Here is a 26,918-nt window from a genome sequence, read left to right as displayed (position 1 = left end):
TTTATAGTTACAGCAATATATAAGAAAATTAAACCTGTACTCCCTTCTTCTCATTGTACTCTTAGGCTGGGAATATTTGTCTTGATTAAGCATGAGTCCACAATGACGACTCAGAGTTCAAGGCCTTTCATGAAGTCTTCATTACTATTGGAGAATAATGATCAAGGGGCAGATGCCAAAGTTTATTTGGGCGTGTAGACTTTTGGAGACTTCAATTCAGATTTCGTTTTCTGTATTTCCTGCTATTTGTTCGGCTGGTGTGTCACCTCCACCTGTAACATGAGGCCCCGAAACATTCACAGATGGATTTGCCAAGCTCCCCAGTCTCTGCTGAAGTAACCAGTGTGAGCAATCTGGCTGACTGGACATTGGATGCATCTTCATCATTTAATTATTTGAATTGGGTTTACGGGCAGTAATATGATTCCTCTCATCCGTGGAACTTAGGAAGGCCTGCAGTGCTATTAAAATAGGATTGGGTGGACTGCCTGGGGAAATCCAGAGCCTATGATTCAATTACAGGGGCTTTCACAGGGTCAGTCACTACTCGGAAATTACAAAATCAAGTTAAGAGCCAAAAGTAGTCTAAATGGTAAACTGATCATGTTGATCAGATTTTAATCATGCTCTGTTATCTACAACTAGATCATAGCATGAGGGAACAGATGAAGAGTCACTTGTTCATCCAAGTGGTTTCATCTAGTCTTTATTTCCATGGGCAGCCTAAAACATAAATTCGGTTAGGTCTGTGAAAAATTGTCAAGTAGAAGAAGACTGGCTTTCCAGTTCCTTCTTTCAGCCAGTTGTCATTGGCCCCAAGTCCTCTATCCAGCTCGGGTTATCCTTTGTTTTATCTGCCATCCAGGCTTGTTTCTTTCTCCACTCAGCCCCATGTTGCATCCGGCATGTGCTCTCCCTCTTCCCACTCTTCGCTGGCACACACTGGACAGCACTTGGATTGCTTCACTCTCCTACAATTCCTCATATGAGGCTGAGGTTACCTGCAGTAGGGACAACTGGCAGTGTGTGTCTGTGTGTGTGTTTTGGGGGGGGAGGTGTTCAATGATCAACCCACAAATGATACCCACCCTGACCTTAAACTGGAGATTCTTTTTTTTTTTGCCTGAAACTCAGTCTTTCTCTACGTTTTGGTGCCTCCTCTTTCTTATGACCCTCCTCTCTGTCCTGAGAAACTCAAAATTACTCAACTATTTTATGCAAATCTATAAAGTCTCACTCTTCCACCTTCCAGGCCTTATCTTGGGGCTTTTCTTTCCCACTGAGTGTTGTGAAACTGAGGAGTTCCTAAGAAGATCTGTGTCTCCAGCTTCTGAAACCACACTATTGTTTTTCCTTGCTTAGCTTCCATCCTTCCTCTGATTTCCTACAGTTAATGCCCATCCGTAGAAACCCAGGAGCCTGGTGCTTTCTACCCTCCCAGGACACGCAGTGAACTTCAGGTCTCAGCCTGTCTTGTTCTGCCCCAGGCTGCTGAGGGGTTCTATGATACACCCATTCCAAAAGATTCCTTCCCAGTTAGTTTGATGCATTAGTACCAAGATTTAATCCCATTAAACTATCACTCCCACTGAAGTGTGCCTAACTGAAAATGGCAGAAATGTATACGGATTGCATTTCGATAGAGGACTTGACCCAAAGTGTTAACATCAGTGGTTCTCAACTGGGAATGGTTTTGTCTTACACCTTGCTTCCTCCACCCCCTCACCGAGAACATCTGGCAATATCTGGGACACTTTTGGTTGTCAGGGCTGGGAAGCAGGAGAGTACCTCCGACATCTAGTGTGTAGAGACAGGCTTGCTTCTAAAGATTGTACAATGTGTAGGACAGTCCTCTCACCCAAAGGGTTAGCGAATAGGGCAGTTTCATTGATAATGATTGGGCAAATATATTTGGGGAAACTGGTCTTTGAAAAACACATGTAGACACACGTATCATTACCTCTTCTGCAGATCATCCTAGAGGGACAGCAAGCAGCCTGACAATCAGGCCACCTTGGGGTACTTGATGTGCAGAGTCAGCACCTTGCTTAGTCAGGTTACCCCAAAACAGTATATCAGGGAAGAGCAAATGTTGGATGGATTTCCTTTGCTGGGGGAGAGTTTATTTCCATTTTCCGAGCTTTCCCTACCAGTGTATAAATAGCACTCACAATCAGGATACAAAGATCTCAATAAAGGGGCAAGGGATCTTGTATGTTTCTATTCAAGCTGAAAAAATACCATTTTAGCCAAAAGCAAGCACTATGTATGGAAAGTAATAATTTGGAGTGGTCAACGGGGGTGGGTCTAGCTGCTGTGGAGAGACACTGAATTTATAAACACAGCCAAAGCATGCTGGCACCTAGAGGGGGTAAGCACTTAAATGGCCACACAGGGTGAAAATGTGGAATAATTTCTCAATCACTTACCTGTGAACTCACAAGAGTATTTTTTAGTAAGGTAAGCCAACTGTCTTCCCTGAAAATCTTTACAAACTTGAGAGCCACCTCTTGATAAGGTTGTGTAAGAAGTGTATTCCTGAGAAAAGACAAGGGAATAATTCCCATAACCTGCAGGGATTTCTTTCCACTAGAGGGTTTGGCAAGACTATCATAAGTTTAAAATAACAAAGTCAACACTGGAAATTCACTTTATTATGTTTTGATTTCACAGAAAATGTAGACTTGTAAATAACAATAGTTCTTTGTAACAATCTGCGTGACACTTTTATTAGCTCATGGAAGTGGGAGGTTTGGTTAAACAGGGATCATGTGAATATCAGGGAAAAAAAAACTAGAGTTGGAACAACTATGATTTAGAAAAATAATAATCATGTTGGGCTTTGCAAACCACCTGTCCTTGCTGATCCCTTGAAAAATGTAAAGAACATTCTCATGGATGAGTGAAAATTTTCTCTGCCTAGGTAAGGAGAAGGTCAAAATAAGCACGCCTTTGTGAGCTTATTTATACCAGTGGATTGTTTTTCAGAAGGTCAGCACAGACCTGACAAAAGCAATTTACCAGCTTTGGAACTGGCGAGGTTTATTTGTTAAGAGTACGCTTCTTGCTCTTAAGACCAGGAAACCCAGGTTGAAGTACAGTAAATAGACACAGAAGAATGGTTCTGGTCGATTGGACACCACTCTGAGCCTTTATTTGGAGAGCAGGCAAGAGGGGAGATGAATGTTCTTCAGCTGAGCGAGACCACACCAGCCCCAGGCCAGCCTTTAATAAATGAGAAGTAATAACAATATCTTGGCCTGAAAATGCCATTGAGGACAAGTGCGTGCACCATCATGTTGGCTGCCTCTGAGGGAGCCCTGCTTTAGGTTTTGTAGAGCTGATGTAAGATTCCTTAATAAATTAATCAGGCTGAGAAATGTCAATGTGAAGCTAGATTTTCTGACTTTAAAGCTACTTTCTTTGAAAAAGAAACGTGATACCTGATGTTTTCGAGCTTCGTGATAACTCCGATGGAAAGGAATATGGTTATGACAATCGAGAACGTCTCTTGAAATGAACCTTGGCAGCCTCACACAGAGCTATGCGACAGGTGCGGAGAATGCGAGCAATGGCCCGAGGCCCTGCACCTCTAGGCCTCTCGATGCCTCGGGGAGAAGGTGCTGGGAGGGGACAGGGGAACAACAGCAGAAGGAGGGGCGATGGGTACCCACAAGAGCTGAAAAAGCCACTCTGCCCCATCACCAAGCTCAGCCAGTCACTTGGCAACAACCATCTGGCTCTTTCCCTCTCAATCCTTTTTCCATCATCCGGCCCCATACGGAATATATTGCCATTTGATAGATCCTTCAGGGATGCTCCTTTCAGTCTGGTGATATCCGTATTATGCCAGGGCCTCCATCCTGGAGGGGCAAGGAGCCCCGGCTGGTCGTGGTCACCACACTTGGGGCTTTTGTGCTGGAGCTTGGATGGGAGAGGCTGTCCGAGGTGTAATCGGGATACACCCTGACAAAGCATGCTCACAGAATACAAGTCAGTCCGGTCCAGTCTTCCGAAGTGCAGACCAATGTGCGGAGGCACATTTATTGAAGACAACTCATTTGCTAAGACTCAGAGTCATGTGCAGATGGTATCTTTAGAAAGATATGTAGATATGTAGAAAACCCCACTGAGTCAGTCAAGATCTCCTATTGTGTTGGAACTTTTTCAGACATTGCCGAACATTAATGGGCATCCTCTTGGGCCTAGAAAACTTGGTTTTATCATAAGATTTTCACTGAGAGGGAACTTGTAAGGGATCCGAACTGAATGGGTTCTTTTACTTTGTTTTGGGTAATTTGTGCCGTACATTCTCTTAAAAGCCTCAGGTAATCCAGAGTTCAGTCTCTCTTAGAATCATGTCATATTGATCTTCCCCCAAACCCTAAAGAAAATGAGTTTGAATTTATCTTCAACTGTTTTTTAATTTTTTTCCCAATAGTGGAGATTTCCTCTTTCAGACATAAAAGCAGATAAAAATACTTCATTCTCTTATTACTCCCTCTATCATGGCCACACCCACTGCCACTTGAGAGGGCTGTCACAGTCTGCCTTACAGATTTGGAAAATGTAGGCAGGTTTCTATATGGATATGCCTTATGCCCTTGCTCCTTATCAAGAAGGATGCATCTCAGCATGAAATGAAAGTCAGATCAAAACATCCCAGCAATTAAAAGAAATCATGACCATCCACTTTGGATGCTAAAATGACTTAGAATCCACTTGGGTTAATTCTGAGACAAACTAGATAAAGTGCTTGACTTTTCTGACTCCTCTGTTTGCAGTGGAGATTGGGGGCAATGGCAGATAAGTGCACAGAGGCCTTCACCCCTCTTGGTCTCAGCTTCCTCAGATACAAACTGGAGGGAGCCGAGATGTCCTCTTAGATCCTTTCCATTTCTAAATACACCCATGGATTTATGATTTCATAGTTCATCCAGCAGGGAGAAGGGCTGATGGCTGTGGGACCACCGTGCAAGTCCCCTCATCCCCACCAGAAAAGCGTCCACAGGCAGCTGAATGTAACTAAGACAGCCCATCTGCCCAGCCTTCCCACTTGCCCTCGAAGGCCCATGCTGAGCTCAGAGCAACTCTGCCCTGCTCCACTCTTCCCATCCTCTGAATCCATAGAATAAAAAGAGGAAAGTTACTTTGGAAAATCAGATGACAAATTTGGGGGTTTGGGAGTGAAGGAAAGGAGATGAATTCTGTCATTTTGATGAGGGCTGGGAGGCAAGCATCAATTCTGACAAAGTACTGCAGCAGGTTGTTGTCCATGAGCTTCAGTCTAGACGTCCTGCTGCAGAGCAAGGACCAAGAAACTGAAGGCCAGGCTGTCAATGAATGAGTGAGCCTCAATCACTGGACACCAGATGCACAGAATGGAACATCCTGTTAGTAAATGTGAAGAGACCACACTGAGAACCAGAACCTACCTGTACCAAGGGGATGAGAAGTATCTTCAGATATTTCACCTTTCTTTCACCTAACATACAGAATGGGGCAGCAGCCTCTCTATTTTCCCTGGATGTCATCTTCTGGCTCATGGCTGAAGCCAGCCACAATCTGCACGTTGATGTTCCCAAATTACAGCTGGCCCCTTAAATATAGTCTCCAAATGGCGATTTGTTTGCAATATAATACACTAGGGTTGCCAGCTTTATAAGCAAGGCTATGTGTCATTTGCTCTAGGCTATGATGTCTTGTCATCTTGTCAGCGTCAGATGAACACAGTTCAGTATGACAGCTCTTTCAAACGTGCTTGAAGGGTGATGGGTATAAGCTGATGCTCCTCAGCACACGTGGCCAACTTGTTCTGGGCATCTGTTTATGGTGAAGGCTGTCCAGGCATGACTGAGCTCTGGAAACCTTTCTGTCAGCATGCTGATTCCCTGGTCTTGTCATCCCCAAAGTTTTCTTTCTCAAAGCCATTTCAACTACAAAATTCCATGGGTCACGTGCATCATACCAGATAGGAATTTTATTCCCCTTTTTTCCTTATCTGTCAAGACACATTTTCTGATATTCCACTCACTAAGTTATTTTCCTCCATCTTCCCCCAATAGGCACAGAATACTGCCAGATCATCAATCTTCTTTTAAATTCCTTTCAGATCCTAAGTAAGAAGGAAGTCTCATTCCTTAAAGCTTCTTTATATCAAGGGGACAGTAATGCAAAGCAATTCCTTTCTGAGGCTCTTGCTATTGTAAAGATTCCAAACTGTACCAAAGGACAACAGTTCCATCTTGTCACATCAAACTTTAATATGGCAATAAACGTCTTGAAAAATATGCATTTTAAACCTAAAGTTCATTAAAAGCCATCCTTCTCCAAGCAATTACCAATTACCCCTGGAGGGGGTGGCTGTGAAAATCACTTGATCAGGCAAAAGCCTTGCTTGGTCTTTTCAAGATTTAAAGTTAATTCAGTGGCAGTTGGTCCTGCTGTCTTTACCCTCCAGAGAGAAGTATAGAATTTTGTAACTGTGAGCATTTATTGTGAGACCACAAAACAAGCTCCTTTGGGACACTCTTTTCCCCTCTGGCTAAGTGCTCCTGAAAGAGGAAACATCTAGGTGGGTGGAGACGGGATCGGCCTCCCACCCCCGTCCCCCTTCCCCTCTTAGCAATCTGTCCTGATCAGGAAGAGATGGGCCCCCAGAATGCTGGAAGTCGGGGAGGATAAGGCATGCTTTATGTGCAGCATGTGGCCCCCGTCCTGAGGCCCCCGCGGAGGGAGAAGGGGCTTCTGTTGAGACAAAGGTCACATGCCTTAGGAAATAGCTCCCCGAGAAAGCCAGGAGGCCCAGGGTCCTGGCAGATCCCACGGAGTCCCCGCAGGAGGGCAGGTGGGCGGAGCCTTCCGCCGACGTCATGTGGGAGCCGCCCAGTCAGCGCTCTTGGGGGCCTTGCACGTGTGCACGTCCAGGGCCTCCACACAGTCCTGACAGCGCACGGCACAGCACCAGTGGAACTTACACTCGCACTTGGTCATCCGGGTGACACGCGAGGTGTCGTAGCCTCTCCCGCAGCACATGACTTCGCAGCTGTCCATGCCGCGGGAAGTCAGGTTGCACACGCGGCCTGCTGTCCCCGGGGAGCCTGGAAAACAAGCGGGGGAGGGGGCACTGAGAAGGTGTGGGCTGAATACAGTGGGCCTCAGGAGGGCGCCCGGCCCCTCGTCACCACGGCCTGGGGCTGAGCCACCTGTTCTGGGGCCCAGGCAGTGTCTGTCGGCCCCAGGCGCCGGCCCCAGCGAGTGTAGCCGTGCCCACAGGGCCAAGTCACGGAAAGATGGATGCGAAACTATGGACCTGCCGTGGGCAACTTAACTCTAGTGCTCCCACTTCTGAGCTGGATAAACGTTTCCATTTATCCCTACCCAGCCTTGAATTAGTGGATCACTGAGTGGGCAAGGCCAGCTCAGAACGAAAGAAGGATCTGTCCTAGCTCCCTCTCACCGGCCCTCAAACCACATCAAGGAAGCAGTGACCCAGGTTAGGGCTCTCAGAATTTGTCAGGGTGTGGAACCCTCAAAGGTAGGGGAGTCTGTCTCCCCAGACCTGACTAGGCTGCCTTACTAGAAAGAGGCGAGAACTCTGGTGGCTGAAGGGGAGGTGTGGGCATCGTTTGTGTAAGACCTGGAGGAGCGAGCGCCGCCCAGCCTGCTTTACCTCAAGCGCTGCGGTCCAGTGGGCCATCTAGATGTGTGTGGGGCTCCTGGTCGAAGCCAGGATGCTAAGCCTTCGGTGAACAGAACTGGCGTAAAAACCTGTTAGGAACTAGCAGTGGAACATTGTCGTAGTTATTTAAGGTGAGGTTTCCCAAATGGCAATTCATTTTTATGTATTTGTGTCTGAAAAAGACTCTCAAAGATAGGATGTCTCTTCATGTGTCCTATTCCTGGGGAAGCACCCAGAATTCTTTTATAAGAGCATTATCAGACGATTGCTCAACTCACAGGGATCCTTTCTGCTTCTTTCTGCCCCAAAGAAACGGGCATTTGGCTGCCATGTTGAACAACATCACCTGCTCTGCTGGTGACAGGTGACTGGGCCAAGCGTGGGGACGTGGCTTGTGCTGGCCAATCAGGTAGATTTCCCTGGGGACTGGCGGGTTTGCTGGAGCTAGGCGGTCGCACCAAATACACATTCAGTAGCCAGCCACGGGCAGCCGTATACCATGATGATGTATGGGGGCCAGTGGTCTACAGAGAGATGAGAATGAGGCAAATGTACAGAGACAGAGAGGATAAGACATGGAAAGAGGATGCTGCCCAGATCCTGGACTATCTTCCTGAAGCTGCTTCCATTTCTCCCTTAGGCCTGGCTACATTCCAAACTTTGAGTTCCTAGAGGTTCTGTATCCTTATGATAAATTTCTCCTTTCAGCTTAAACCACTCCATCTTCTATTGCTTGCAATCAACAATTCTAAATAATTGACAAAACGAGAGAAGCTAAGCTCCTTATTAAAAAAAAAAAGTATGTCAGGATGAAAAAGAAAGTGACTTCATTCATTTTCAGTTCCTCTATCATTTAACAAGGAATTTCTCCTGCTTCATAACTCCTGGCCTGCCTCGTGACTCTCTCTTTGTTTATCACAATCCAACTGTGTTCCAATTATCTACATAAATGTCATGTTGCCCTGCCTGTCAAGAATGACCCGGGAAGCAGCCAGGTTCCAGCAGGGTGTTGGGTGGAGAAGAGGAGAGGGGTGGGCAGAATTCGTTCTGCGTGATCAGGCCACTGACAGCAGGAAGGCAGACAGGGGATTTCATGATGACAGGAAGGATGGCAAAGGGCTGGGGTCAGGGGGGACAGGGGGGCCAGCCAGGGATGGCCAGGAGCCTCTCTCGTGCTGAAGAAGCACCCAGCTAGAAGAGGCAGCAGCTGGGGCTAGGTTCGGGGCGACGGTCAGGACAGTGCTCAGAATTACTGACTGGACAAGAAGGACGCACTGCCAAATGCCGCCTCTTAACAGCACGCCCGTTATTTCATTCGGCAAACATCTAATGAACACAAACATGTAAGACACCATGCCGGCTGCATAGAATTTTGGGTAGTGGTGGTGGAGAAATAAAATAATTAGAATTCACTTCCTATTCTCTGAGCACTCATACTATAATGAAGAGATTAATATGTAAAGAGATACCTCCACTACTTCTAGGTAACTGTTCCATTTGCTGAAGACCTGCTGTAACCTCCAGGAGAGATTTTGCAAAGCACCACTGCAGACAAAGCTCATGATGGTAGAATGAGGTTATTTAGAGCTTGGACACATCAGGGTTCAAGTCCTAGCTTTTGCCATCTATCAGCTGGGTGACGTTGGGCATGCCATTAGGTCTCATTAATCTCATTAGGCGTCAGTTTCTTCCCTTGCCGAACTGGGATAAAAACGGAGCTCCTTCCTCACAGGGCTGCGGTGAGGTGGGAATGAGATCCTGCATGAAAAGCACCTGGCAACTAAGGGCTCAGTTAATGTTACCCTTCCATTCACTTAGCCTGTGTTTATTGAGTGCCTAGATGTGTTAGGCACAGTTGTGGGAGCTTGGGATATATTAGAACAAAATAAAGATCCTGCCCTGAGGAGCTTATGTTCTAGAGGGAGTAAGCCAAATATATAGTAATGATAATGAGTGCTATTAATATCGATAGCGTCAAACAGGATCAGAAAGGAGCTGTTAACAGCCCAGTTTTACAGAGGTGGCTTCGGAGATAGGACAGAGAGGATAAGTAGATCTGGAGGGAGAAGGGGGCAAAGGGAGTCCTAGGTGAGAGAGAACCCCCAGCAGACCCCCCGGGGCGCGTTCACGGGACGCAGCCAGGGTGGCCACTGCGCAGGCGTGGGGGGGGGCCAAGAGCCCGGAAAGGGAGCCGGGCGCGGGTTTAGGCCTTCCTGCCTTGCTACAGTTTGGGTTTTATCCCGTGGGGAGTGGTGAGCCTGTCTAGATTTGTTAGCAGCGGAAACCTTGTCAGAATGGGGGCAGGGAGGTATCCTTGAGGCAGCTGGATTCGTCCAGGCAGGAGATACTGAGCGTAGGACAAATATGTGACAGGCGAAAGGGGGACAATCACTAGGACTTGGGGACTCACTGAATTGGGGGTAGGGGGTCAAGGAGGAAAAGATTGAAAACCGTGCACTTGGCTCAACACGAAGGAGGTAAGGGGCGCCCTCTGATGAGAGCTGCTTCAGCAGAACCACAGGACGGAGCCGCGATCGCGGAGTGAATGGGGGGCGAGGGCAGACGGACATGGAGTGTAGCCAGTTTTCAAGAAACTTGGTGGCAAAGCGGACGAAAGGGCATGGCTGCAAGGAGTGATGAGCCCGAGGTGGGACTTTAAGGTTATTTTAAGCTGTTTAGTTTTTGGGTGGTTTGTTATGCAGTAGTAGACACCTGACACAATTCGGAAGGTTCTAATTACATAAAGTACAAAAGTGGGAAAACCCAGTCTATGTTATTAGAAGTCAGGGTAGTGATTTCCCTTGGTGAATAGTGAAAAGGGGCATGAGGGAGGCTCCTGGAATACCAGTCCTCTTCAGGTCTTGGTCTGGGCCTGGATTATATGGGTGTGTTCATTTTGAGACCATTCCCTGAGCTATACATGTGGCGTGCGATTTTCTGTATGTGTTTTATGTTCCAGTAACGAGAAGAAGAAGGAGGAGGCCAGATATGCAAAGCCAGGAAACCAGCAAAACTCTAATATGTGAGCAGGAGAAAGAAAGGTGTGTAACCTGGCTGGAATGCAGCATTCAAAGGGGAACGTGGCAGGAGGTGAGGCCGGAGAGGTGGGCAGAAGCCAAGACGTGGAAGGCCTTGTGGGACAGGTGAGGGCATTGAAACTTTAACCCAAGGACAATGGAGTGCTCCTGAGAGTTTTTACCCAAAGTGGGGCATGATGGATTTACATTCAGAAGGCTTGCTGTGGGTGCTGGGATCAGATGGATTGAAGGGGGCCAGGGTAAAGGCAAGGAGCCAAGTTAGAGAGCAGTGAAGTGCCCTGCGCAGGGCACAGGGTGATGGGGACAAGGACAGTGGCGGTGGGGGTGGGAGAGGTTAAAGGGTTCAGGGGATGTGGAGGAGGCAGGACGGGCAGGACATGGAGGGTGAGGGTCAGGAAGTACTCCCAGGCTTCTGGCTTGAGTGACTGGATTTATGCTGGTGAACTTCCTTGGGGTGGGACACCTGGGGAGGGGCAGGCTTTGAGCCAAGATCCTGAGTTTTGTTTTCAACATGTTGACTTTGTTGTGACAGTGGGTCATCCAGGTAGAAATGTTCACTGAAAATACTCTTTGGGACTCAGGAGAGAGGTCAGCATGGAGATGCAGAGTGGGAAATCTCTATCTCAAAGGTGGCCCCTGGAGCCATGGTGCAAAGGAGACCCCCGGGGTGTGAGAAGCACTGTCACCTGCCACGCTAGAGGCTGCTCTGAATTTTCACCTTGTGTTTTGTCCATAAGCCCTGCACACCCATAAGCATTCTTCACTTCCACCGATATGCATTCATTAAAATATGAATACATGCAATTGGAATTTTCTCTCTCCCTTGGTGCTGTGAGGTGGAGGGAGGGTGTCGCTAGGACAGGGAGGTGAAGAGTGTCATTCCCGAATCACCCTGTGGCCTTTTTACCGACATCGAACTTGGTGACCTTTCCCCAGTGGCCTGACCCTAAGGAGGGTCTGAGCTGGTGGTCTGACTCAGCTGCAGCCATGGTTGGGGTGTTTTTGTCCCTCAGATGCAAAAAATTGAACCGGGCTCTGAATACGAGGAGGGCTCAGTGAAGTGACCTCAGATCCATCAAAACTCTTAGAGAAGTGGTCAAAGTGATGGCCATTGACAAGAGCTTAACTCAGAAGTGGTTTCAGTCAAGGAAACAAAGTCAGCCCGAGAACACCACAGAATGCCCGAGAACACCACTCATCTGAACATACCACTCTCTACTGGCCAACCAAACGGGGTGTAATGAGGGCCCCGAAGAAGGAAGATGAGAGGGGTTTTTGAAGGTTGAGAGCCACTGACGTGAGAACGGTGGTGAGGTCACAGCCTGGAGGAGGAATGACCCCCCTCCGAGGACCCCAGGCTCCCAGGAATGTGCCAGCTGAGAGGTGCACGGCAGACAGACTCTGTCATCTGGGGAGAGGATGAGGCTACCGGATGATGGACTATAAATTGGCCCTTACTTTGGAGTTTGGATCTAATTAGATTTAATGACAGACTGTAGAGCAGGAGAGCAATTTTGACACTTGCCGTAATTTGAGCAGAATATAGAGCCATTTCATCAAAACCCTGAAAAGAACATTTCTAGGGTGCAGAATCTATACAAAATTTGCTCACATTGCTTTCCTTTCCTGGAATTATAATAAGGCCCCATTATTAATGACAGCAGAAGGGCTCTACTGTCTTAGGGGCCTCCCACTGTCCTTTCCAAAACAGAAGGCATCACCATTATCCTTAAGAGATAAGAATCAAGACTATAAATGTGTGTGTGTGTGAGTGAGCACTTTGTGAAAGGGACCCTCTGATCTTCCTTCTTGTTTAGTTCTAAATATTTGAGATATACACTTTTAGATCTTTTATTCCCCCCCAATACTATACCAATTCATTAACTAATGAGTTACTCCTCCCTGCCTGGGCCACAGCAGGAACCACCAGGTTAATAAAGCCAGCCCCACCTGTCAGCCCGAAGCCCCTGCCTCCTTGCCTTTTCCCTCGCTTCCCCTTATTCTTCTTGCTTCCTTCCCCTCTGCCTTCTTTTCCATCCTCTATCTTTTCTTTTTGTTCATAATTGGGGCCAATATTTATGGGGCACCGACATGGGTTAGGCCCTGTGAGAAGCATTTTGCCTGTATTATCTCATTTAATTCTTGTAAGCTTAGAAAGTAGGTTCTGTTGTCACCAGTTTGGAAATGAGGGAATGGATGTGGGTGAGTAACCTGCTCATGATCACACAGCTAGCAGGTGGCAGGTCGGGATTTGAAGCCAGGCTTGTGTGAGTCCAGAGCTCAAGCTCTTGACCATTGTAACATCTGGCAGAGAGCTCCATCCCGCAGCCCTGCCAGATCCCAGGGAGCAGAGAGTTAGCATCCTTCCTGCTCTCTCCTTCACTATTTTATCAAGTGAAGAACTTGCAAAGGTCCTGACGTGTAACCGTTTTGGAAGGGACTTTTTCTCCAGCATATGCTATGCTATAGACAACGAGGACACCTACAGTTACATGAGAATGTGAAGGCTGGTTAGCATGGTATTAGCAGCTTACGCTGCTCTGTTCCTGTATTGATGGTCCCCTTGAACTCCTGTTCAACTACTTTCTTTGCAACACCAACATGCACACCTCCAAAACCGTTACGTGTCCTCAAGGTGGTTTTAATTTATGTCACTGATGGGGCCCTGGCTGAAAACATTGGGAAGAACTCATGCTAAGCAGAACTTTCTGATTCAGGAAAGCCAATAGCACCAATTTGCATCTCACCCAAAATAGCATGTCTTAGCCTGATCACTCACCCAAGTCTCCCCCGGACTTTTCTTTAAGATTCGCTGAGATATTTCCAAAACCCAAATTGATCTTTATAGGTCAAATATTTGCATCATACAGTATCTACAAAAGCAGGTGTGGCTGGCTTTAAAATACTCCAAAGGAAATCTTAAAAATATTTTGAGTAATGGTTTTATCATTGGTTTCCCAAAGTGATATGGTAAGAGGATAAACACTTATTTAGATGCTTCACATTTATTTATTTTAAAAATCCTTCATAGTGATTTATAATGTTATCTCCTACTGCACTTTGATTTGCTCAGTTTACTTAAGATAAGTTGCAAGTCAGAAGCTCTTTTCCCTGACTTCCCTTAGGTTTAGGTTTGTGAAATGTGGCCTGATGTGTGGCGTGCCAGGGTACGGATCCCACTTCCCGGACAGAGTGTGGCAGACTCGGGCTCAGGGAGCCCAGCCTTCTTCTGTCACGTTCACACCACACTGTTAGGAGATTATCTGCCGAGACTCAGCGTCCATAAGATCCAGGCAGTCAGTGAGGCCTGTGCCGTGGGAAGATGTGAGTTCCCGCCAGATCCTCCTTTCTCCTCCCCGCAATGTTGTCCTCACCCTTCGCAGAGCTCACATATGCATGGGGGAAAAGGAGGATGAAGAATCGGAATTTCTAAATCACGTAAGTTGGGACCATCGAACACACTTTTGGTGGGGCAGTGCCATGGGAACTTTATGGAATCGAGCATCCCTCCCCTAGAGCTATCAAATGAATAATGGAGTCAGGGTTCCCAGTGCAAAAACATTTCTGTCTCCACCGACATGCATCTTCCTGACAGCAGAGGAGGACAAAGAGCTTTTGCTAATAGTTCCCAGACCCACACCTCTGGGACCTTGGAGGAAGGGCGCTTTCTTGTGCACTCTTTCTCTGTGGATGGGCCTGTGTCTTTGGAAATTCCTGCCACTCTAGGCTGACAGAAGCCCATATGTTGACCATTAGGACATAAAGCAAGATTCACTTAAGCCCGTCATCCAATCGGCTGTTTCTCCTCTGGTTGACTTACATGTTGTCATTAACGACACAGATTTATCGAGGGAAGAAAAGAATGTTAGAGCAAATGTTAGAGACGGCACATTCATCTACTCGCACGGCTTGCCCCTCACGCAGTAAGGGTTGCAAACCTAAACCTAGGAAAGACAGGATCTTCACTTCTCTCAGATGATTTTATTCAGCGTTTTTATAATAACCAAGAAAAACTTGACTGGCACGAGACAGCATGTCCTGTTAAATTAGCAAATCCTGTCGTGGAATTAAAGTTAAGGTCAGACTCTTCAAGGCTTTCCACGTCTGGCACACCTAGTCTACGCAAGTTTATTTCCCGTGGCCCCCTACCTGTACCCCTTATGATCAGGCCAACTCCTCACTGTCCCATTGAAGTGACTAGCTGTGTAGACTGTTTCCTTACAAGAGCTACTCTCATCTGCTGTGCTGGCCTTTCCTCACTCCACTGGATCAGAGGTCTTCACATTCTTCCAGATTCGGGCCTACTTCAGCACCTTCCACAGAGCAATCCCTGTTTCTGCTCCTCGCCCACCTGACCCCCTCCCCAAGTCCTATAATGCATGTCACGCAATAGAACTCATACGTTGTTTCGAAATGTTTGATGATTTCTCATGCATCTTGTCTCCCCGAGGACAGAGGTTAGATCTTATATTTCTTCTATACACTGCATGGTGCTCAGCTGTCAACATATAAATTCCTGATTCATTAAATATTAAATTAAAAACAATTTTCTTAAAAACGAAGATCCTTTCCTTGCCAAAGGAGAGCGCGCTTCCCCAGGGAGCGGTCACCGAGTCCTCAGGCACTGCGGTCAGGGTTTCTACTCAAATGATCTCACTTGATATATAGAGAACACATGCAGAAAATGCAGCACATTTTTAAAAGATAGAGATTGAAAATAACAACCTAAGGGAGTCTGTGGCATCAAGTTCAGGTTCTGTGATTGCAAACTTCAAGTGAAATTAATTAAAAGTTCACTAATTCATTTATGGAATCATAGGAACCTTGGGAATTTCTGGGTAAAACACACATCTTAAGACACCCAGAGAAGTTAATTTGTCCATGGCTACCCAATCAGTAATCACTAAAAATAGTAATAGGTAGCAACGGGTAGCAACAAAGTCTGCTGATCCATGATGTCAGGAATTATTAGGAATACAGGATTTGCATAGATTTAAAGAAGAGATTTACACATCAGCACGAAATAGGTTTCATGGGGAAAGCTTACATGAAGTAAGCAAATACATTATGTTAAAATACATTAACATCATTCTTTTGTTTGTAACATATTAATTTTTTCTATTGCAAAAAAAGGACATCAATTTGGTAAATTTTTTGTTGGTGCAAATTATGTCAAAGACTTCAAAAATAGGAAAATGAAAATTTTGTTTCCTTTTTTCTGAAATTTTCTTTTTTTCTGAAAAAAAAGTTTTGTTTTTTCAGTTTTCACAAATTCAATCTGATTGCCACTGTCAATTCAAATTAGGGCCCTTTTCAGTGTATCCTAAAAGTTGAATAATTTTAGTACATCTACGTTCTGATAGGTAAGGCAGACTTACAGGTCATGCCTTTAACATAAAGTAGTATTAGAAGTATTTTGCTTGCATTAGCAACAAAATCAGATGAACTAATAAGTAGTCCCACACAGAGTAAAAGAACTGAGTATTTGGTGGCAACTAAAAGCCATTGATATAGTCTCCTGCTGCATATGAGAGTTTTCTCTCTTCCAGGGAAATGGGCAGCCAGCAACATCTTAAGCTCTTTAAATGGTCCACTAATGCACTTGAACATGAGGGAAAATTCCATTTAACATTTCAGTTTAAATGGGAATTTTCATGGGTCGCGTATTATCATCAGTGATGAGTGAAGACATGCTTAATAATCACCTGTCAAAGAAACCAAGTTATCTTTAAGTTATGACACTGCACCAACATAACTAAGAATTCAGCTCATACGATGAGCATATTTTATGTTGTTTTCTAACTTGCCATTCAATTCAATTCAGCACATTTATATGCTGGGTGCTGGGAATCCAGTGGTGAACAGACATAGTTCCTGCCATCATGGAATCAGAGTCCAGTGGGACAGACAGAGACCAAACAAATATGTAAATACACTAACTAAAACTCATGGTATCTGCTGTGAGTCAAGGAACAAGGGAGGCTTTCTGAGCTAGATCCCTCATGCATTTTAGGAGGACCTGGTGATGGACCAATACGCAAGTGAGAAAGAATGTAGCAAATGACCTGCAGGTTTATGGCTGCCCAATGAAGTAGACGGGTCTGCTGTTTTCTGAGAAGAGGAAGCTTGGGGAAAACAGGTTTCCGGAGTGGGACAAATCAAGAGTTCAGTTTTAACAGAAGCAGACTGATAATGATGTGAACAATGGAGAGGAGCTGTTAAGCAGCAGGTAGGACCCAGATGAGGCCAGAGAAGCAGTTAAAAGCCATCATGAAGGAGGAGGCCCCCCAGGGAGAAGGTGCAGAAGCAGAAGGGAAGGGGGCCCGGCTGGTCCCTGAAGATCTTCAAGATTTACAAGGAGGAGAAGAGAAACTAGCAACTGAAACTGGGTAAGACCAGCTAGCGGGGCAGGAGGAAAATGGGAAGATTGTGTTGCAGGACGGAGGGGCAGGCTAATTGTATTACCTGCCACTGAGAGTTTGAAAAGAGGGTCCTCTGGATAGTAACTAATATTAATTAGACAATGTAATCAACAATTGCCTGTGAGAATGGTGATTTACAGACCTCACCAATACATTTTTCATTTCATTCTCTCCTGGTCTAGCTGTCTTGGTGCTTTTCAGATATCAATTCATGAATTTCTAAAATAAATCTCAATGCAGAAAGGGATGAATAACCTATTCTTTAATTTTCCAAGTGACACGTGTACGGTAAGACCCTGTAATAGAGCGACAGAGTGAGGACCAAAACCCAGAAAGCGCCCCCTTCCTGTCCGGGCCTGAGGACCCCCCCAGCACCTGGCCTGCATCCCATTGCCTGCCAACCACCCGGCTCATGTCCAGAGACTGGGAGGCCTTGGGAAGGCTGAGGGCAAGGACGGAGTCTGGCTTCCTCATCTTTGCGTTCCAGAGGCTTATCTGTATGGTCTGACATACAGAAGGAGCTCAATAAATATTTGACCCATGAAGCAATGAGGGACCTTGGAGGTACTGTGGGAATTGTGCATTTAGTCTCAATCCATTCCTATTGGCTGACAAGCTGTTCCCTTGCTTTCAATCAGGTCACAATCACAGAGCTTCAGCAAACCGGGCCACGCCATGGGGCATGTCTAGATTGGTGAATCTCTGTAAACCGTGGTTGGGGAATTGTGCTCCCAAGGGTTCCAAGCTGTTTGCCAAGTATGCTTTGTGTAGAGAAAACAGTGAGACCTTAGCGTATTCCCCACTCACAGCCGGCAGCCGGCAGCCACGTGGCGGGCTTACAGCAAACAACAGGTTCAGCAACTGTGGAACTCTGTTTTTTGAACTTGACTTCAAAAAGAGGTGGAGGGTCACCTGTTTCCTACAGTTGGAGAGGAGACCTCAGGGTGACCCCTGGCCCAGGTCAGGGTTTTACATCATAACGGGGAAAGTGGCCTGTGATGAGGTGCACTCAGTCTCTGAAGAGGTCAGCGGCATGGCATTCCTTGAAGATGGACTATCTCTAACTGGAGGGCTTCTTTGATTTCCAGACGCCTGGGGCAATAACCGGAGTAGATAACCACACGACCACTAGAATATCCGTCTCAGAAAGCCCGGCTTCCCGGATGGAGCCTCCAGTGTGGCCTGCATAATGTCACATGCACAGCGTCACACTGCTGTGTGGACTTTTGGAATCGGAGGGGAGTCTTTATCGTTGAACACTCATTTTCCTCAACTGAAGCCTGGTGGAAAATGTCTGTTGTTGTTGTTGCCATAAGAATATCTTTCTTAATCGTTTTCGAGCTTGGGATTTTTTTTAGCAACAGTGAAGGACATTAACACTCTTGCAGACTTGAAGGGCTTGTCATTGGAAGGGGCCTCAAGGCAGCCTGAGCCAAACAGGAGGGAAGCTTGGGTCTGACCAATTTCCACCTCCCCACTCTGTGGGCCCCTCCGCCCACTCTGTTCCCGTGTCCTCATGCTGCCTCTTTAGGACGCAGGTCTCCCCTCCCCAAATTTCAGGAAGTAAAGTGATATAGTGAGAAAAGTATGGACTTTTGTTTTGATTTTTATTTATTTTGTTTTATTTACCACTTAGGCCACACAGTCTTGGGAAAGTTAAGCTTTTCTGAGCCTCAATTCCCTACTCTATTAATGGGCGTAACTGCTGTGCAGATTAAGAGAAAATGCCCAGAAGTTGTGTAGCAGGGGCCAGACTCTCGGAGGAACTCACCCAACCTTCCTCCCACCCTTCTCCCCCTGGGGTTTGGGTCTGTCCTCACCCAGGAGTACCGCAGGGTTTTGACTTGGCCTTCTGCCTTTCTTGTCGAAATTCGCTCGCTATGCCTTTATCATTCTCTCAGGACTTCACTACAGGCCTGGCTTGATCATGTCGTCAAGCTAATTCCACTGAAAGCTTGGATGGCTGAGATCTACTGCACTTACAGTGCAAGAGGGTCCCTGAAAATGTAGGGCTTCCACATGGAGGAACATCCCTCTTGTACTGGGCAAGCCAGGGAGGGGGATATTTTTGGGTGCCACTTGTCTAGAACTCCTTAAATAAAAAATTTCTTTTTCCTTCATAAGAGATCATGTATTCCAAAAAACATGTCTCCCGGGATGTCTTCTTACCCAATACTTATGAAAAAATACTTAAGAAAAACAATGTTGTAGGTCAGGGACTGCCTAAAATATCGATTTTCCACTTTAATGTGCTCAAGTTTGAAATGCAGACAGAATCTCAGCAATGATCCCCTGAGATTCTGATTTAATAGTTTTCTGAAGAGGCCCTCCCTTTGGAAAATAGTGGACTAGACCTGTCACCTTCATCCGTTTCATAAACCAGACTGACAAAACAAGCAGGCTCACTTCCGTCACATAATGAGTTAACTTGAACAAGAAGCAGGTGCTGGCTAGCAAGAGTGAAGTCGATCAGCTACAGGTATCTATTACTTGGCAAGATTCAGTGTGCTCACTACCATTGCTTTTCCAGTGCTGACAAGTAGAAGGTACCCAATCAGTTAAGTAGGAAATGTGTATGATATTTCTAAAAAGCGAAGCAGAACAATATGGCCACAATAAAGCAGATTGGGTGGTGTGAGATGTCATTTAGGGAAAGGTTAGTGCCCATTTTAATAGAGAAAAGGAAGGAAAAATTATTTGCTTTAAATTTTACTGCCACATTCGGACCTACTTTAGAGCCTGGATACCTTTGAAGATAACCCATTTCAAACATGTGGGAGTTCCATTTAGCAGAAAACAGGCCCTTCCTAAGGTTAGGCATGGTTCTAGTGAGGGGAAGAGAGTCTCTTCGTGACCTGCTCACTCAGTGACGTGCACATGCTGGGGGCTTCTTTAATGTAGATTGACAGGACGCTAGCCCTGCAACCCCCAGCACTTTCCTCTCAGGACAAGGGAGCAGAGCTCAGAGAAGGAATGCCATTGGGAGTTACAGGCAGGAGTCTCCCCATTCTCGATGGCCTCAGATTCTGTCACATCTCCCTGCCTTGGCAAACAGAGGTTAGAAGCTACTCCAGAATGATTTGGAACCACCCACTTCTACGACTGTTTTGGCCAACTTTCCAGAGTGCACGCTACAGGAGCTTCTAGTAGAAAATGGCCAGGATAAACCTTCATCTTTAGAAGACCATAGGTCACACAGGCAAGCGCAAGGCTCTTGGCCGCTGGGTGAGTTGAAGCAGGCTTTCTCAGGGAATATCTGCATCTCATACGTGTGGCTAGGTATACGTGAATTCAAGTATGAACAATGAAAACTCTACTCTTTCAATAATTGGAAATTTTGCCTACATGATAGCAAATACCCTGGATCATATTTTCACTAAAATAGTCACCTGATGGTCAACAGAATGAAAAAGAAAAGTTTATATGGATGACTTTGGCATTTTCTTAGGCTCAGCTATAAAAAGGACATGAAGGATAGCTTAAGCAAGTTACAAATAATCTAGGAATCTTAATGGAAATCTGATCTAATACATTGCAACCAGACATTTAAAAAAAAAAAAAAGAATAACAGGGTGGCTCCTGGTTAATCAACACCAACAAGAACCAAGTTTACATCTTTTTAAGCTATAAATGAGATAAACTAAAATGAGCCTAAAATAGAACAGAAATAAACTAAGAGTGAATAAATTATAAAACTTCCCTCAGAAAGTCAGCACCTGCCACAGGGTGCTTTGTAGCTGGTGCATCTGGAGACAGAGTAAAATGTTTAAAAGAATGGACGGTTCAAGTCCCTGCTCTGCCTCTTAATCAACTGGGAGTTTTTAAGCAAATTCCATAACCTGTTTGTCAGAGCCTCATTTTTCCCTCCCATAAAATGGGATAATAACATACCCCTTTATAGATTCTTTGTGAGAGTCAATGACAGAATGCAGATCAAGTGCTAATGAATGGCAGGTACTGCAGATGTGTTTGCTATTTTAGGATCAAGAAACAGAATCGTGTTCTAATACCGGGAGGAGCAAAAGCAAAGTGTGGAAGAATAACTTAGTATCCGGATGAGGCATCAGGGAATAGATTCAGAATCTCCTCTGCGGGGAGGACAAAGCAAGGTCTTTATTTAATTGGGTACCTATGAGGCAATTCAATGGTCATCAAGCATCGTAACTGTTCGCTTCACTGTGTGAACTGCTTCAATCCAAAAACCCAGGAAAGATGAGCTGGGGAAGCAGGTCCTCTTACATTTGAAATGAGCGTTTGGCTTCACGGAGTCTTTTCAGAGCTAGCTGGTGACAAGTTGTGGTGTCAGGGTCAGGTGTATGGGCCATGGGGTCAGATAACCAGACATCCATCCTCTCCAAGACCAGGGAGACCTTAAACTAGTCGTTCACTTTTCTCATCCAGGTAATTGGGATGATGATGCCCAGGGCTGCTTATCTGATCTCAAAAGCTAAGATGGGAATTTGGTTCGTCATTGGTGTTGATCAACCAGGAGCCACCCTCTCCCCAACCCCCTGACCCCTCCAGGAACTGGTTCCAATGCGCTGATGTCATTGGGTGGCTCTGAGGATTAAATAAGACCATGTGTGCAATGATCTGAGCCCAGTCCCTGGCACACAGGAGTCAATCCATTGTAATTCCTAAAGTGACCACGATGTCATCATCCTCATGTCCTATCTGAGGAGCCTGAGGTTAAACGGCTAGTTAATGGCAGAGGAGAGCCAGACCTCTGGGACAATCCTGTATCAAAGTATAGGTTTCTGGGCGCCTGGGTGGCTCAGTCGTTAAGCGTCTGCCTTCGGCTCAGGTCATGATCCCAGGGTCCTGGGATCGAGTCCCACATCGGGCTCCCTGCTCGGCAGGAAGCCTGCTTCTTGCTCTCCCACTCCCCCTGCTTGTGTTCCTGCTCTCGCTATCTCTCTCTGTCATATAAACAAAATCTTTAAAAAAAAAAAAAAAGATTTTAAAAAGTATAGGTTTCATGGTGATTTGGCTGAAACTTTGGCCTGACAGGTGGGATGACTTGTTAGAGGTCCCAAAGCACGTCAGGAATGCAGCAGGGCATAGGATCTGGTCCTTGAGCTCAGTCCTTATTAATCCATAGGCTGCATGTACAAACCCGCCCAATGCTGTAAAGAACTCGCTCATCAAACGAGGAAGGAAATTCAACCACTCAGGGACAAAGGAGAGGCTGTGGACTTCTTTTTTTTTAAAGATTTTTTTGTATTTATTTATTTGACAGAGAGAGACACAGCGAGAGAGGGAACACAAGCAGGGGGAATGGGAGAGGGAGAAGCAGGCTTCCTGCTAAACAGGGAGCCCGATGTGGGGCTCGATCCCAGGACCCTGAGATCATGACCTGAGCCGAAGGCAGACGCTTAACGACTGAGCCACCCAGGCGCCCCGAGGCTGTGGACTTCTTGTGACTGACATTCCCTGGTAATTGTCCCTCTTGGTCAATCAAGTGTTAGGAGCTGGCTGCCATCTGCACTGTCTTACTAGTTTATTTGCAATTACTTTAGAACCAAAAACAAATTTAGAATTTAAATTCAAGGACGTTTTTCCTGATAACGAATTCCCTTGCTTTCTACTAAGTCTGGGAAGTTGGCTCGAGCCAGAGTTGGCTGTGGGCTTTCCATCTCCTCCCATCCACTGAGACTTGTACTCATTCTTATTTTGTATGAGTCTTTGCAAAGACTGTGCTAAGCCTGGAGCTCAGTGCTGCCCAGGAGAGGTGAGAGATGGAGAACAGCGGGTGCCTAAAACCATACTGGTAGAAACAGCTATGTTGAGGCTGATGGAGCTGCTCTTTGGGTGAGTTCAAGACAGATGAAGTGCTGTCTGCAAGGGAAGGGTGTGGCTTTAATAAACAAAATGCCTCTTACACAGCTCTCATCCACTGCCCACCAACGGCCAAGCCAGTGGGGATAAATTTTTGCTTTCTAGTATTTGGCAACTTCTCAGCCTACTGGAAAGAACAAGGGAGTGAGAAGTATGGCAGATCTCAAAACTGGCTAACTTTAAAGCCCGGGGCCCCTCCTCCATAGTCACAGAGGTGGGATTGGTAACAGGGAAGGCCCATTGCATAGCTCTACCCTTCTTGGCTTCAGGATCACAGGAGAGATGCTGGGTTGCTGTACAGAGTGTACATTAGCCCACCAATTAGAGTTTAGTCCAGGCCGAAGAATTTGGCTAATCTGCCTATTCTGACGCTTTGCCATGTACCTTCTTGGGTTCACCTTTCTCCAGAACCTGCACATTATCAACCCATTTCTCCAGTTGCTTAGGAAAGCTCTCGGCACACTTTAAATATGAATGATAAGAACATGAACGTTGAACCTGAAGGCAGCTGGCTGCACTTACAGAATTGTCAGGCTGGGGGCCCCTGGGTGGCTCAGTCACTTAAGCATCTGCCTTCGGCTCAGGTCGTCGATCCCGGAGTTCCAGGATCGAGCCCCGCATCGGGCTCCGTGTTCAGCAGGTAGTCTGCTTTCTCCCTCTGCCCCTCACCCCGCTCGTGTTCTCTCTCTCTCTTTCTCACTCTCTCTGTCTCTCTCTCAAATAAATAAATAAATAAATAAATAAATAAATAAAATCTTTAAAAAGAAAGAAAGAATTGTCAGGCTGAAAGCACAGGACTGCATTGAAGCTGTGGAGTACTGACCGGTGAAAGAATGAGATACTGTGAATAAAGTGTTTCGAACTTACCTGCCTCTCGGTCCCTGATACAATAGTCTGGAGAATTCTCAAAATACACGAGGTCATTTTTTGTTGGCTTCTTAAACCTCTTGTTAGCCACGGTAAAACCAGTGCCATCCTGGTTCATGACGACCTGGATGGCCCCGTTGTACTTCCTCCAGAGGTAATCGCCAGTCTTTCTGAAGTCGGCCATGGCCAGCCAGCATGTCCGCAGAGTACATGAGCCGCTCACGCCGTGACACTTGCATTCCTGTTTCAAGAACCGCTTTACCGCCTGCCAGGAGAGATGGGCAGGTTCAGTGCGGGCCACGCAAGCCCCCCACCGGGGCTACCACTCCCCTTCCCGCTGAGTGATCGGGAAGTGACTGATGACAGAGGATCCTGGGGTTGAGGTCTGGGAGATGCTGGGGGTCCCTTCTGCCACACAGCACTACCACAGTAGGTGGGGTCCCAGGGAGAATCAGGGATTGTGAATGCTATTTGGCTATTGGTATAACAAAATCCTCACTAATTTGAATGGAATAGGGCACAGGGCCAGTCTGAAGAGTGAGAGAATAAATTAGAGGGTTTTTTCCTAAGTAAATATGGCTTTATTATATTAAAAATGTACAGTAATATTCAGGAATTGCTAAGCCTGCTTCTTTTGATAAGCCAACAATAGTGACTCTTACTATTTCCATGTTCCAGGCATTGTGCTAATGCTTCCTATGCTCTATCTCGATGACCTTAATCTTCACAACAATACTGTGCCACCGTATTTATTTTGCAGATGATGGGGGAGCAAGTTTGAGGGAGGTTAAAGCACTTGCCCCAAGGGACATGGCTGGTATAGGACAGAGCCAGGGTATGCTGGAAGTCAGTTGATGACCCTGAGAATGCCATTCAATTTGGGAGATTATCACTCAACTCTGGCCAAATTATTCAGCTCAGATGACAGGGCCGAGCTTGCTCTTTTTGTGGGGAGGAAGCAAAGGTAAATGGGACCAGCCCATCTCGGCTGGCTCCCAGCATGGGCACCCCCTTTGTGTAGGCTATGAGTCTTGGGACATGGAAGGGCTCTGGTGGGCCCTGGAACTGTCCAGGGACATTTCCGATTTGGTCTTGGGATTAGCCAGCACACCTGTGCCCACCCCAATGCAATTTTGTGAGGGTTACGTGGACCAGGGCCCATTTCTCCCGAGCTCAGCTAAGTGATGAGAGTCCTCAGCACCCATGGTCCCCAGAGCCATCCTGAGCTACTGTTCTTCCCACTTCACAAGTGAGGAAACTAGGGATCAGGGAAGTAAGATGACTGGCCCAACCTCCTAGGCCAAGATGTGGAATGGCAGATGCAAACCCAGACTCTAGAGTCTTTCCAACTCATAGGATGGATGAATAAATGGATTTCCTCACAGTATTTTCTAAGAGCATGTTTTGTGATTACAAGCCTTCCTGTGTTCCCTTTTCTCATATGATTCACTACTTTAACAATTGTCATCCCCTCGCCAACAGTTAGAACTAATTTCTTCTTCAGTCAATTTTCCAAATTATTATAATACTGAAAGAGCTTTTTGTTGCTCATGAGAGATCATGACTGATGATTAGGGGCTTCCTCCATCAGATATCCTAAATGACACACAGAAGGGCCATGGGGGCAACCAGCCTTGGAGGTCTCACCAAAACCATGCCTTTGGTCCCTGGCTCAGCTGCGGATCAGAGGAGGAGAAACCACCTGCCTGCCGAGGGCTTCCACCCTCTCTGCTTGTATCCCCAAGACAGCACCTATCTGGGGTGGAAGACATAGGCAGAGGGGACAGTGAACCCCCTTGATGACGTTATCCAAGGTGGGACTTTGAACAAAATTCTTAGGGTAACACACTGAGAGAACTATTTCTATTTGCCCAAATCTGCTTTTGCCTCTTTACAGATTGTTTCTTTTCTAACCAAGCGTGCAGAAAGGTTCTTCATTCCAGAAAGTCAGTCCCAAACAAGTATTCTAGAGCCGAAGGATCCAAGACATCATGGTGGCTCTCCAGTTGTGAATTCACTCATACCCTCCCCAGGTTGGGCCTCAGCACCCTACGTTTCCTGTTCCGCCCCTCATGGTGGACCGTGCCCTGTTAGCATTTGAAACCTGTGCTCTTCAGCATAAGCCAGGCTTGAAGGGCAAGGACAGAGACGTGAGCAGGGGGAATGTCATTAGTTTGGTCCTCCAGGTCACAGGGATCTGGGGATATTTAAGGGATGTCTTAGAATGAACTCTTTTTCTGGAACTACACTCCCCCATGTGCCTTCCTCCCCCCGTATCTTTATATTCCAGGTGTTTGGTATGAGGTTCCCTGGGTGACCTGGACAGCAGGCCTCCACCACAGACACAGCCCTAGAAGGAACACCTTGGCTCCCTTACTGCCCCATTTGGGTCCCACCTGTCCAGTTTTCTATCCTAAATTCACAATAGAGCCACACAGAACTCACTCCATGCCAAGTGCTTGGGAACTGAATGCTCATTCTTCAAGACTTATTCCTTTTAAAGCTGGGTTATTTACTCATAAACAATACTCTTAGCTTTACAAATGACAGGAAATATTACTGCCCTCCCTTTGTAATGCTAAGTTTCCAGGTTGCAAACTTCAAAGTTGGTAAATATTTTAGATGACTAATGGAAGCATTTGCATAATAAAATCAGATCTTAAAAATATATCTTATGACTCCTTATAAATACACATGGCATTGGGCCACACTGCTGATCATTATCATCACTGGCAACAGCCATTCCCCTCTTCCTTCCTTGGTTTTGCTCGGGTGTCGGGCAGCCACGTGCTTCAGAACTGGCTGGGCCTCTCTCTGGCCCAGAGCAGCCCAAATCAGCAATAGTAATCTCATTGTCCTGCTCCTGATTCAGCTGGGGCCAATATGATGTTAGGAGCAATGTGCAGGGGGACTTGTGAGAAAGATTTCTTCACGCTTTAAAAGAGACACACGAGGAGAAGCTTCTTTTCTCTGTCTCTGGCTGTGGTTTTTCTGCAGGAGCACCCCCAGGACACGGGGCCCCCAACTCTGGACCAGCAACAAGCTGCTGATGGCTGGATCAAAGGATGGGAA

At 46.3% G+C, this 26,918-nt stretch overlaps 1 protein-coding gene across 1 annotated transcript in view; it reads right to left on the bottom strand.

Moving 5' to 3' along the window:
- Positions 1–2,634: 2,634 nt before the first annotated feature.
- WNT2 (Wnt family member 2) overlaps positions 2,635–26,918 on the bottom strand; it is a 47,543-nt gene continuing 23,259 nt past the window's right edge. The window contains exons 4-5 of the mRNA XM_081800204.1: positions 23,847–24,111; positions 2,635–7,100 (exon numbers count right to left, since the gene is read on the bottom strand). Of these exons, the coding sequence (XP_081656330.1) occupies positions 6,871–7,100; positions 23,847–24,111 (495 nt within the window). The 3' untranslated portion in view covers positions 2,635–6,870. The remainder of the gene's footprint in view (positions 7,101–23,846; positions 24,112–26,918) is intronic.

The sequence above is a fragment of the Leptonychotes weddellii genome, chromosome 12 (genome assembly GCF_054177405.1).
Source record: "Leptonychotes weddellii isolate Sample4059 chromosome 12, ASM5417740v2, whole genome shotgun sequence".
NCBI classification, from domain to species: domain Eukaryota; kingdom Metazoa; phylum Chordata; class Mammalia; order Carnivora; family Phocidae; genus Leptonychotes; species Leptonychotes weddellii.
Note: the sequence above shows the minus strand (reverse complement) of the source record. Positions and strands in the feature narration are given on the sequence as shown.